The sequence below is a fragment of the Staurois parvus genome, unplaced genomic scaffold (genome assembly GCF_062004578.1).
Source record: "Staurois parvus isolate SC_StPar_1 unplaced genomic scaffold, SC_StPar_1.0 ptg000011l, whole genome shotgun sequence".
NCBI lineage: Eukaryota > Metazoa > Chordata > Amphibia > Anura > Ranidae > Staurois > Staurois parvus.
The window spans coordinates 28775504-28788024 of record NW_028317807.1 but is presented as its reverse complement, the minus strand read 5'-3'; the positions used below and the strand labels follow the sequence as shown (position 1 = coordinate 28788024).

The window sequence follows — 12521 nt, the reverse complement described above, 5'->3', positions numbered from 1 at the left end:
ACATGATCCTGCAGCAAAAAAATAAACTAATTTTTTTGCAGAAAAAGTTTTTTTTTTTTTTTTTTTAAATCAAAAAAAAAGGTGAACTTATACTTTATACTAAATTAAAAAGTACACTTGATTTACTTATAATCAGTTGCTCCCAGATTTGGAATGCTTCTCACAGTGCATTTAGAGGGGAATGTGCCTTGCATTAATTTGCTTTTGTGTAGTGTTAATCACTATTTGGACATGCCTGTTCTGATTTGTTGCAGGTTTAGATTCTGATCTATTCAAAAATGGGGATCTTGCTACTGCAAAAAAGGGAATAGTCTACAGCAGCAATGGGCAAACTACGGCCCGGCGGACCTTTTAATCCGGCCCGCGGAGCTAGGCTCCCGCTAGGCTCCTCTCACAGTCCGCCGTGAAGACCGGTGTAGCATGAAAATCTGTCCCCTATGAGGATCTGTCCCCCTCGACATATCTGCGCATGTGCCGGAGATCGCCGATCGGCTGCTAATGCCTGAAACTGGCACATGCGCAGATACGTCGAGGGGGACATTGCGGCCCTCAAGTCAAAAAGTTTGCCCACCCCTGGTCTACAGAATAAAAGGACTACTATTATGAAATGTATTTAGGCCTACTGGAGGCAAGTAGGTACTGTATGTATTGTACATGCATTTGTCAATAACTAAAGCTACATAAGTGAAATGCTAGAGGACTTTAAAATGTATGTATAGATACACAAGGGATAATTTCAATGTTGGTTTACAAAGCATCAGATAGACATTCTAGAGAATTTATCATTTTGCACATTTGTGGTTCTCTTCTAACAAACCCCACTCACCTTTGTAGAGCTCCCTGGTGGGATCCTCGGAAAATACAAGTTCACTTTTTGTTTTAGAAATAATAAATCCACAATATAGTTTCAAAGCTGTTGTACTTGTGAATGAATTACCAGAGCACTCAGTACCCTTGCAGTTCATTCAGAACTACATTCCGACAGCTGCATAAGCTGACAGGACTTGCAGTGCATGCATTCACAGGATTCTGTATGAATGGCATGGCCGTGTGGGCAGCCACACTGTGTGTGGGGGGGGGGGGGGGGGGTGTGACAGTCAACCACTGTCACACAGAAAACGGCATCAGGAGGAGAGGCTGCCAAAGCTGGAGCAAATAACAGTGGAACATGTTCCAAAATATGAACTTATCCTTTGAATACCCTGTGATTCTGAGTATGAAGGACCATATGACCCCCCCACCCTGAATACGGTACTCAGTCCTGAATGGCCAGTCAGGCCATACTGTCATATGGAAGGGGAGGAAGTTATTGATTTGTGTAAGATTCAACACAAAGTTTACACAGGGCTTTGATTCCAAACTCCAAAGAAGCTGAGCAGTGGGGAAGGCAAGTATGAGTGGATGGAAGGTTGTTTTTTGTTTTTTTTTTTTAACAAAAACTTTTTTTTTTTTTTTTTTTAAATAGGAACAATCTCTTTAAAACCTTTTTGTTTTAACATCACAATTATCTGTTGCAAGCAGTCTTGATAAAACACTGTTTTATATAAGACAGAACCATTTTTACATTGAACTTTCCCAGTGAATGAGCTACTTTAGATGTGATCAAGACAGTACAACTCAAGAGTTTGGATCCACTTTAACTTCTTCTTGCCACAGAATAAATCTAGCCATTTTCAGTAGCAAATATATTTGATACGCAACAAGAAATAAAATTCAGCCTCATCCATCTTACAGCCTTTAGCCAAAGAAAATCTGCACTCTGCTGAAGGTGGTCAATACTGTGCCACACTAGTCTATGTCCCAGGGCCTGCTCTTGGTATGTGAATGGTTCCACATGGGTCCAATGATGGCCAGAATGAGGATTTCATCGATCCAGTGAGCGCTTCTGAATGGCTTCACAGCAAGCATTTCTAAGCAGATTGATCACAGTGCGTGGGTCATCACTTTTCATAACTGCACTTCCAGAGACGATCATATTAGCTCCAGCCTGTTAAAATATTATGTTATTTGTGTGATATTGGCAAAAATTTTCATAAATACAAGTGCCCACACAAGATAGGTAAGGTTGGCCTTAGGACACCAATGAAAGGCCACAACATTCATTTTCTTTCTCATGACACAAAAATGGAGAGGTACTAAAATTTATCATCGTTACAGAACGAACACTAAACAAAGATCACAACAAAAGGACTATGGCCCAATAAATGTTAAATAACTTTTAAGGCCAATATATGAAAGGTTATAAATACACTAAATGGTATACAACTGCGGTCAAGATGGGGGAAGGACTTGGGAATGTTGGATTGAAAAAAAGCAAAAAACTTTTTAACAGTGTACTGTGTTTATTTTAGAGGTAACGCCTTCAGGCTTGGTTCACACTGATGCAAAGCGGTAAAAATGCACAGGAAATCGCGTTTCCTCCCACATCGCATTGCAATCACACTGTGTTCATGCAATCTGCTGTGGGTGTCAATTAAAAAAGTTACCGACACCGCAAAAGCAGGTCACAGAATACAGTGCATTTGCCCGAACTGGACTGCATGGGTATGACACCCATGCAATCCAATTCCAGTGCAGGAAGAGAAAAAAAAAAAAAAAAAATTGTGCTGACGTGGTACCATACAAAAAAGATGGGCTCAAATTGCCAGTGATTTGCACAGGAATGCGGTGTGAATCACAAGTGATCGTGTGAACCGAGGCTTCAATTTCAATTGTATTTGCCTTTTTCTGTGATTGTGCAATTTACTAGGATGTGGTAAATCAATAAATTGCAAAAATGTGCTGCGCTTCACTCAATAATACTAATATCAACAGAAGCACATGTTAGTATTTGTTGTTTGATAATTAGTGCCAAAAAATATATAAAACCACCTAAGGGGATGGGCTTTGACATCAGAATGCTCGATGGTTCCATACTGACACCAGCTGGTCATTTTAGGATTTTCACCACTGCCAAAACTCAGGATACATTTTTGTTTTTTTTATTTACAGAAAGCGGTTTATATTCAGTACTATGTGAGTGCATTACCTTTATTAATAAAATGTTTTTAAAAGGATAAATACTATGATCTGATTATTCCTTTATATAAACCACCATGGAAGGAGAGTGTTGATCGAGTGAAGGGGATCCCATTCAGCAAAATACCATCCCATCCACATTTTTGTCCAATTAAAAAAAGAGACACAAGCATTATATGACCTCACTTAACGGTTTGGTCATATTTTTGAGGCGGGAGCACACAATTTTGAGTTTATTTCACACAGATTTATTAAGAAGCACTGGATATTTTAAAGTGAACACATTTCTGAAGTATATATGGACTTTTTTTTTTGTATATGTTTATGGACACTTTTTTACAAGGGTTATTGATAGTGGTTTGTTATTTAATTTTTTATGGCACTAATTATCAACAGAAGCACATATATGTATTTATTTGATATTAGTATTATTGAGTGAAGCTCAGCACATTTTTGCAGTTTGTTATTGATTTGACACACTGGTAGGAGTGTTAGGTGCAGGTGATTCACAATTAGCATTTTGGATATCTTAATACTCAAAGCCGCTCACAAGTTTTCAGTTTTATGTTTACTAGGATGTGGTATTGCTTTTATGAATGGACATTCCAGAATATTTTTACATTTATTTAGATGAACAGCAAAATTAGCAATCAAGATGGCCAGTAGGTAGCGTATTAGAAAGATCACATACCCATGTCTGTTCACTGTGTAGTTAACATAGAAGTGCTCTGCCCTGAGAATTTAGGGGTTCACAGCTGTCAAGATGACAGTGGGCTGTGCATATGCAAGTTCTTTCTTTACACAATCTGTTAAGACAACGTGCATGGGAGGCTAGAAGCCAGCATAGCAGTCATTTTCCACACAGAAGCCAGAAATAAGTCGTTTTTCACTTGTGAAATTTTTTCTTTAAAAGTAACCAAGAATTTGGTCACATGATATCTACAGTAGGAGAGAATCCAATTTTAACCAAACATGCTTTGCACTAAGGTGAATATTTGTATATTGGCACAGCTCAAACCAAAAAAAAAAACAAAACACTGAATTAATACATTTTGTTTTTTTAGCAGAAGATACTGTATTTTTATAGAATTTTAGAATCCCAGCTTAGCTGATCCTTTCCTTTGCAGAGATGAACAAATGCCTAGACACTTGGTCATAAGATTGGCCACAGTGGCATCCAAGATGGGCAAGTATTTAAGATGTGCCTCTTGCCAATTTTCCCAAAGCAAATGTGACAGGTGCATTCTGTAATATTTACAGTTTTTGCAGTATATATAAATTTTGGCACCATCTCCCAAGTGTATCCACCCTTGGAAAATAGCCCCAAGGAAGAAGATGAGGATCAGCTGTGTAGGCGTGTTCACAGGTTGTAGAAATTGTAAGAGGCCATAGGTGTAAGCATGCACTTTCCTTCATCTTGACTTACAATTACATGACCTCACAAAAATGCAAATTTGAGTAAAAGCTGAAATAGCAGCCAGACAAAATGACTCCAATTGTAACGGCTAGTTTGTCAATAAGCTCCAACTCTTACCTCAGCACATCTGTGTATATTGTCTGGCCCAACACCACCATCCACCTCTATGTCCAGTGAAGGGAACTGTGACCTCAGCCACTGCACCTGCAAGTAAAAAAGAGCAGTAGTTTCTACCATGGGGCAGTGAAACAATGCCTGCTAGAATGGATCACATATGCAAATTAAGGCAAATAAAAGACTATGCTGCTAATAATGAAACCTGTCAGCTATCATATATATTTAACCAAAGAGAACTGAGGAGCTGCTGCTACTGTAGCTCAGGCCCATAGGGGAAAAGTGGCTGATGCACCTTAAAACGGCACCAGCCAGCTAAAACCATGGCAGAAATACTGCTACAGGGCGGCAGCTGTGCGCAAAATCACATATACATACGCGATTTTGCATTTCCGGGTAGGGGGTGCGCGCGGCGCCACCATTCACAACCGCCGCTGTCAATCACCAGGTCCCGGTCGGTGAGAGGGAAGGCCAAAAGCCAGCATAAAAGTCATTTTTCCACACAGAAGCCAGAAATAAGTCGTTTTTCACTTGTGAAATTTTTTCTTTAAAAGTATGATCTCTACAGAAGGAGAGAATCCCATTTTAATCAAACATGCTTTTCACGAAGGTAAAATATTTGCCCAAAAACTTATTGGGGAAAAAAAAAAAAAAATGTGTACACACACGCACACAAAAGTATTTAGTCAGCCACCAATTGTGCAAGTTCTCCCACTTAAAAAGATGAGAGAGGCCTGTAATTGGCATCATAGGTAGACCTCAACTATGAGAGACAAAATGAGAAAAAAAAATTCAATCACATTGGCGGATTTGGAAGGAATTTATTTGCAAATTATGGTGGAAAATAAGTATTTGGTCAATATCAAAGTTCATCTCAATACTTCGTTATATATCCTTTGTTGGCAATGACAGAGGTCAAACGTTTCCTGTAAGTCTTCACAAGGTTGGCACACACTGTTGCTGGTATGTTGGCCCATTCCTCCATGCAGATCTCCTCTAGAGCAGTGATGTTTTGGGGCTGTCACTGGGCAACACGGACTTTCAACTCCCTCCAAAGGTTTTCTATGGGGCTGAGATCTGGAGACTGGCTAGGCCACTCCAGGACCTTGAAATGCTTCTTATGAAGCCACTCCTTCGTTGCCCGGGCGGTATGTTTGGGATCATTGTCATGTTGGAAGACCCAGCCACGTTTCATCTTCAATGCCCTTGCTGATGGAAGGAGGTTTGCACTCAAAATCTCACTATACATGGCCCCATTCATTCTGTCCTGTACATGGATCAGTCGTCCTGGTCCCTTTGCGGAGAAACAGCCCCAAAGCATGATGTTGCCACCCCCATGCTTCACAGTAGGTATGGTGTTCTTTGGATGCAACTCAGCATTCTCTCTCCTCCAAACACGACGAGTTGTGTTTCTACCAAACAGTTCTATTTGGGTTTCATCTGACCATATGACATTCTCCCAATCCTCTTCTGGATCATCCAAATGCTCTCTATCAAACTTCAGACGGGCCCGGACATGTACTGGCTTAAGCAGGGGGACACGTCTGGCACTGCAGGATCTGAGTCCCTGGCGGCGTAGTGTGTTAATGATGGTAGCCTTTGTTATGTTGGTCCCAGGTCTCTGCAGGTCATTCACTAGGTCCACCCGTGTGGTCCTGGGATTTTTGCTCACCGTTCCTGTGATCATTTTGACCCCATGGTTGAGATCTTGCGTGGAGCCCCAGATCGAGGGAGATTATCAGTGGTCTTGTATGTCTTCCATTTTCTAATTATTGCTCCCACAGTTGATTTGTTCACACCAAGCTGCTTGCCTATTGCAGATTCAGTCTTCCCAGCCTGGTGCAGGTCTACAATTTTGTTTCTGGTGTCCTTCGACAGCTCTTTGGTCTTCACCATAGTGGAGTTTGGAGTGTGACTGTTTGGGATTGTGGACAGGTGTCTTTTATACTAAGTTCAAACAGGTGCCATTGATACAGGTAATGAGTGCAGGACAGAGGAGCCTCTTAAAGAAGAAGGTACAGGTCTGTGAGAGCCAGAAATCTTGCTTGTTTGTAGGTGACCAAATACTTATTTTCCACCATAATTTGAGAAAAAAAATCCAGACAATCACATTGGCTGATTTGGAAAGAATTTATTTGCATTTAGTCTCTCGTAGTTGAGGTCTACCTATGATGCCAATTACAGGCCTCTCTCATCTTTTTAAGTGAGAGAACTTGCACAATTGGTGGCTGACTAAATACTTTTTTGCGTGTGTGTGTGTGCGTTTTTTTGTTTTTTTTTTAAACAAATTAGAACAGTTCTCCCTGTCAGCTCCAGCACAATGCTTTGCATGGCCACAGTGAAGCCACACACAGAACAGAATGTAAAACACACACACAGTTAACCCCTTCCTGTCCAGTGTCATTAGTACAGTGTCAGTGCTTTTTATTAGCACTGATCACTGTATTGGTGTCACTGGGGAATTCAGTGACACAAAGTCAGTTCCCCCCAGTGTCAGAATGCCCGCCGTATTCCCACTATAAGTCGTTGATCGCCGCCATTACTAGTAAAAAATTAAAACAAAAAGCCCAGTATATATACCGCCATAACTTTCATGTAAACCAATTCATTTACATGTATTGGGATTTTTTTCTTAGCAAAGACGTAGCAAAATACATTTTGGCCTAAATTAATTTTTTTTTTTTTAACGACATGTTTAATAGCAAAGTCCAAAATATTGTTTTTTTTCCCTCAAAATTGTTGCTTTCTTTATAGCGCCAAAAATAAACCACAAAGGTAATCAAATACCACCAAAAGAAAGCTCTATTTGTGGGGGGGGGGGGGGGGGGAGGATGCAAATTTCATTTGGGTGCAGCATTGCAAGAACGCATAATTGTCAGTTAAAGTAACGCGGCCTGGTCAGGAAAGGGGGGTAAATCCTCTGGAAGGCAAGTCGTTAATATGGACAAAAAGCATTTATTCATGTTGTGTGAATTACATCTTTATTCAGTGAGAAAAATAGAGCCTTTGTGGTACACCACAGAACATGACATGGTCTGAACAGCATGTATGTTTTTTTCCTCACTATTGGCATTTTTATTCTTTACTAGTAATACTACTCTCACAAAACACATTTACAAACCACGCTCTGAAACTGTAGCAGTGGACCAAGAACATCTTTTCACAATACCCTTCTTCTTTCCCCACCCATTATGTTAATTAGCAAGTATAGTAGCAGTTAATTTTACCTTTGGCATCATGTCCTCCATGAACTTCTGTCCTCCAAAACCAGGCTCCACTGTCATAACCAACGCCATATCAACCTGACTTGCCCATGGTGCAAGATATTCTACTGTAGTATTTGGTTTGATAGCCAGTCCCACCTGTAGAAGACAGGAATAGGAGTTCAGATAAGACACAGACCGCATTAGTATGTGTAAACCAGACTTCCCATCAAGTAAAAGTGAAAAGTAAATGTTGGTTCCATGCATAGATTTTTCCAATACTCTGAATTTAGGAGTAAAATGCACCTCCAACTCCCTTTCACCCCCAAGGACTTGCAGCCTCTAGTTCTGGCAAACTCATTAGCATGTATACTGCAGCCCTTACTTCCGCCCTTATACTCCATCGCTGGTCCCAGCACATGTACAACTATTGTGACTGCATTGAAACGTGTGAGTGTAAAAGTTGAATTGCAAGTATGTCGGAGCTGGAATCTGCAACAATAATTGGCTCTGAGCAAGCAGGCAGAGACTGCATCTGAGGTATACGTTTTACGGCTAGCTACAATGAGAAGACTCTGTTGGGGCAACCAGGAGGCAGGGTGTTTAAGGTTCACAATCATTTATTTTGCTTTTATGTAATATGTTATTACATTTTCAAAGAAAAATACAAGCGATAGAGCAAAGTAGGTATGGCATCGCCTTATTTCCAGTGATCACATGCAAAGCACTGCACATTCACACTCACTTGTCTGACATTGTCATAGCAGGATAAAAAGAAAACTAAAAGAATTTCCTTACATTCGGTGGGTCTGCTGGAGAAACCACTCACAGTCAATCACCAAATGGAAGCTCCCAAGAGAAGACATTAGGCTGATTGAACAGTCCATCGTATGTGTGTGTGACTGACACACACACACACACACACACACACACACACACACACTTTGCTGCAATTTAAAGTAGTGGGTGTAAAGCTTGTATAACAGTGTAAATTTACTATCCCCTCAAGAGAACACACAGCCATTAATGTCTAAATCACTGGCAACAAATGTGAATACATCCCTAAGTGAAAATGTCCAAATTGGGCCCAATGTGTCAATATTTTGTGCGGCCACCATTATTTTCCAGCACTGCCTTAACCCTCTTGGGCATGGAGTTCACCAGAGCTGCACAGGTTGCCACTGGAGTCCTCTTCCACTCCTCCATGACAACATCACGGAGCTGGTGGATGTTAGAGACCTTACGCTCCTCCACCTTCCGTTTGAGGATGCCCCACAGATGCGGCCAGTCCATCACCTTTACCCTCAGCTTTAGCAAGGTAGTGGTAATCTTGGAGGTGTATTTGGGGTCATTATTTTGGAATACAGCCCTGTAGCCCAGTCTCTGAAGGGAGGGGATCATGCTGTGCTTCAGAAAGTCATAGCACATGTTGGCATTCATGGTTCCCTCAATGAACTGTAGCTCCCCAGTGCCGGCAGCACTCATGCAGCCCCAGACCATGACACTCCCACCACCAAGCTTTACTGTAGGCAAGACACACTTGTCTTTGTACTCCTCACCTGGTTGCCGCCACACACGCTTGACACCATCTGAGCCACATCAGTTGATCTTGGCCTCAGACCACAGTACATGGTTCCAGTAATCCATTTCCTTAGTCTGTCTTCAGCAAACTGTTTGCAGGCTTTCCTGTGCATCATCTTTAGAAGAGGCTTCCTTCTGGGATAACAGTCATGCAGACCAACTTGATGCAGTGTGCAGCGTATGGTCTGAGCACTGACAGGCTGAACCCCACTCCTTTAACCTCTGCAGCATTGCTGGCAGCACGCATACGTCTATTTCCCAAAGACAACGTCTGGATATGACGCTGGGCATGTGCACTCAACTCCTTTGGTTGACCATGGCGAGGCCTGTTCTGAGTGGAACCTGTCCTGTTAAACCACTGTATAGTCTTGGCCACTGTGCTGCAGCTCAGTTTCAGGGTCTTGGCAATCTTCTTATAGCCTAGGCCAGTGATGGCGAACCTTTTTGAGCCCGAGTGCCCAAACTGCAACCCAAAACCAACTTATTTCTTTCAAAGTGCCAACACTGCAATGAAACCTGAATATCGAGCTTTTGGTTTAGAAAAAACAACTCGTACAGTAGTGCAAACTAATTAACAGTACAGGGATGACCAGAGACTGCGGACACGGTACAGGGATGACCAGAGACTGCGGACACGGTACAGGGATGACCAGAGACTGCGGACACGGTACAGGGATGACCAGAGACTGCGGACACGGTACAGGGATGACCAGAGACTGCGGACACGGTACAGGGATGACCAGAGACTGCGGACACGGTACAGGGATGACCAGAGACTGCGGACACGGTACAGGGATGACCAGAGACTGCGGACACGGTACAGGGATGACCAGAGACTGCGGACACGGTACAGGGATGACCAGAGACTGCGGACACGGTACAGGGATGACCAGAGACTGCGGACACGGTACAGGGATGACCAGAGACTGCGGACACGGTACAGGGATGACCAGAGACTGCGGACACGGTACAGGGATGACCAGAGACTGCGGACACGGTACAGGGATGACCAGAGACTGCGGACACGGTACAGGGATGACCAGAGACTGCGGACACGGTACAGGGATGACCAGAGACTGCGGACACGGTACAGGGATGACCAGAGACTGCGGACACGGTACAGGGATGACCAGAGACTGCGGACACGGTACAGGGATGACCAGAGACTGCGGACACGGTACAGGGATGACCAGAGACTGCGGACACGGTACAGGGATGACCAGAGACTGCGGACACGGTACAGGGATGACCAGAGACTGCGGACACAGTACAGGGATGACCAGAGACTGCGGACACAGTACAGGGATGACCAGAGACTGCGGACACAGTACAGGGATGACCAGAGACTGCGGACACAGTACAGGGATGACCAGAGACTGCGGACACAGTACAGGGATGACCAGAGACTGCGGACACAGTACAGGGATGACCAGAGACTGCGGACACAGTACAGGGATGACCAGAGACTGCGGACACAGTACAGGGATGACCAGAGACTGCGGACACAGTACAGGGATGACCAGAGACTGCGGACACAGTACAGGGATGACCAGAGACTGCGGACACAGTACAGGGATGACCAGAGACTGCGGACACAGTACAGGGATGACCAGAGACTGCGGACACAGTACAGGGATGACCAGAGACTGCGGACACAGTACAGGGATGACCAGAGACTGCGGACACAGTACAGGGATGACCAGAGACTGCGGACACAGTACAGGGATGACCAGAGACTGCGGACACAGTACAGGGATGACCAGAGACTGCGGACACAGTACAGGGATGACCAGAGACTGCGGACACAGTACAGGGATGACCAGAGACTGCGGACAGTACAGGGATGACCAGAGACTGCGGACAGTACAGGGGATGACCAGAGACTGCGGAAAGCACAGGGATGACCAGAGACTGCGGACAGTACAGATGACTGCTGACTTTTGGGGAGGGAGGGGGAGCGGGTACCTGAATTTGACAGGTACCCGCTCTTACTTCCGCAGAGTTTTTTTTTTTATCTTACCTGTTCCTTTATCCAGCCGCGCGCTGTCTTCCCGGCTTCTGTAGTGTGGGCGCTCGTCGGACAGCCGGATGCCCAGTGCGCATGCGCGAGAAGCGCTGCGCTTTGTGATTGGTCCGGCGGCTTCTGGGATCTGTCATGTGTCCCAGGTACCGCCTTACCATTCACAAAGAGCACTGCTTCTTGCGCATGCACACTTGGGACCCGGCTGTCACGCACACAACAGAAGCCGGGAAGACAGCGCGCCGCTGGATAGAGGGACAGGTACGGTCCCACTGCAGAGCTGAGCGGCCGGCCCGGTATTCTGACACGGCGGCGGTGGAAATACCGGACCGGCCGCTCTATATTCGCTCCATAAGACGCACTGACATTTTCCCCAGTTTTTTGGGGGAAAAAAATTGCGTCTTATGGAGCGAAAAATACGGTATTCTCCTGGCGTGCCCACAGATAAGGCTCGGTGTGCCGGCTGTGGCACGCGTGCCACGGGTTCGCCATCACTGGCCTAGGCCATCTTTATGTAGAGCAACAATTCTTTTCAGATCCTTAAAGAGTTCTTTGAACATGGCACCTCATGGCAACTTCCAGAGGCCAGTATGATAGAGTGAGAGCGATAACACCAAATTTAACACACCTGCTCCCTTGTAACACTAATGAGTCACATGACACCAGGGCGGTAATATGGCTAATTGGGCCCAATTTGGACATTTTCCCTTGGGGGTGTACTCACTTTTGTTGCCAGCGGTTTACACATTAATGACTGTGTGTTGAGTTATTTTGAGGGGACAGTAAATTTACCCTGTTATACAAGCTACACTCACTACTTTACATGGTGTAATTTTATTTTATCTTTTCATGTGACAACACTGAAGAAATTACACTTTGCTACAATCAAAAAACATTAAACCACTGCAGCCCCAACCCATTTCTGGAAATTTGTGTTTACATTTTAACATCTACTCCCACTGCTTGTACAAGCAGTCATGTGGGTAGTTGCCGCTCCGATTGTTTGTACAAAAGAGCCGACTGCTAGCTCTAAAAGGAGAAAAAAAAGCTTAAAAGCGCTGTAGCTGCATGCAGGTCCAACCACAGAAAGTCCATCAACGTACAGATATGTCGCTGGTCAGAGAGTGGTTAAAACTAAAGAACAACCCCCAACAGCAGCATTATAACC

At 44.0% G+C, this 12521-nt stretch overlaps 1 protein-coding gene across 3 annotated transcripts in view; it reads right to left on the bottom strand.

The window, feature by feature from the left end:
* Positions 1 to 1521: 1521 nt before the first annotated feature.
* The window catches only part of RPE (ribulose-5-phosphate-3-epimerase), a 29533-nt gene continuing 18533 nt past the window's right edge, over positions 1522 to 12521 (bottom strand). For all 3 annotated transcript variants that reach the window (XM_089672159.1, XM_089672169.1, XM_089672177.1), the window contains exons 4-6: positions 7777 to 7911; positions 4553 to 4639; positions 1522 to 1987 (exon numbers count right to left, since the gene is read on the bottom strand). In XM_089672159.1, coding sequence (XP_089528285.1) covers positions 1865 to 1987; positions 4553 to 4639; positions 7777 to 7911 — 345 coding nt within the window. In that variant the 3' untranslated portion in view covers positions 1522 to 1864. The remainder of the gene's footprint in view (positions 1988 to 4552; positions 4640 to 7776; positions 7912 to 12521) is intronic.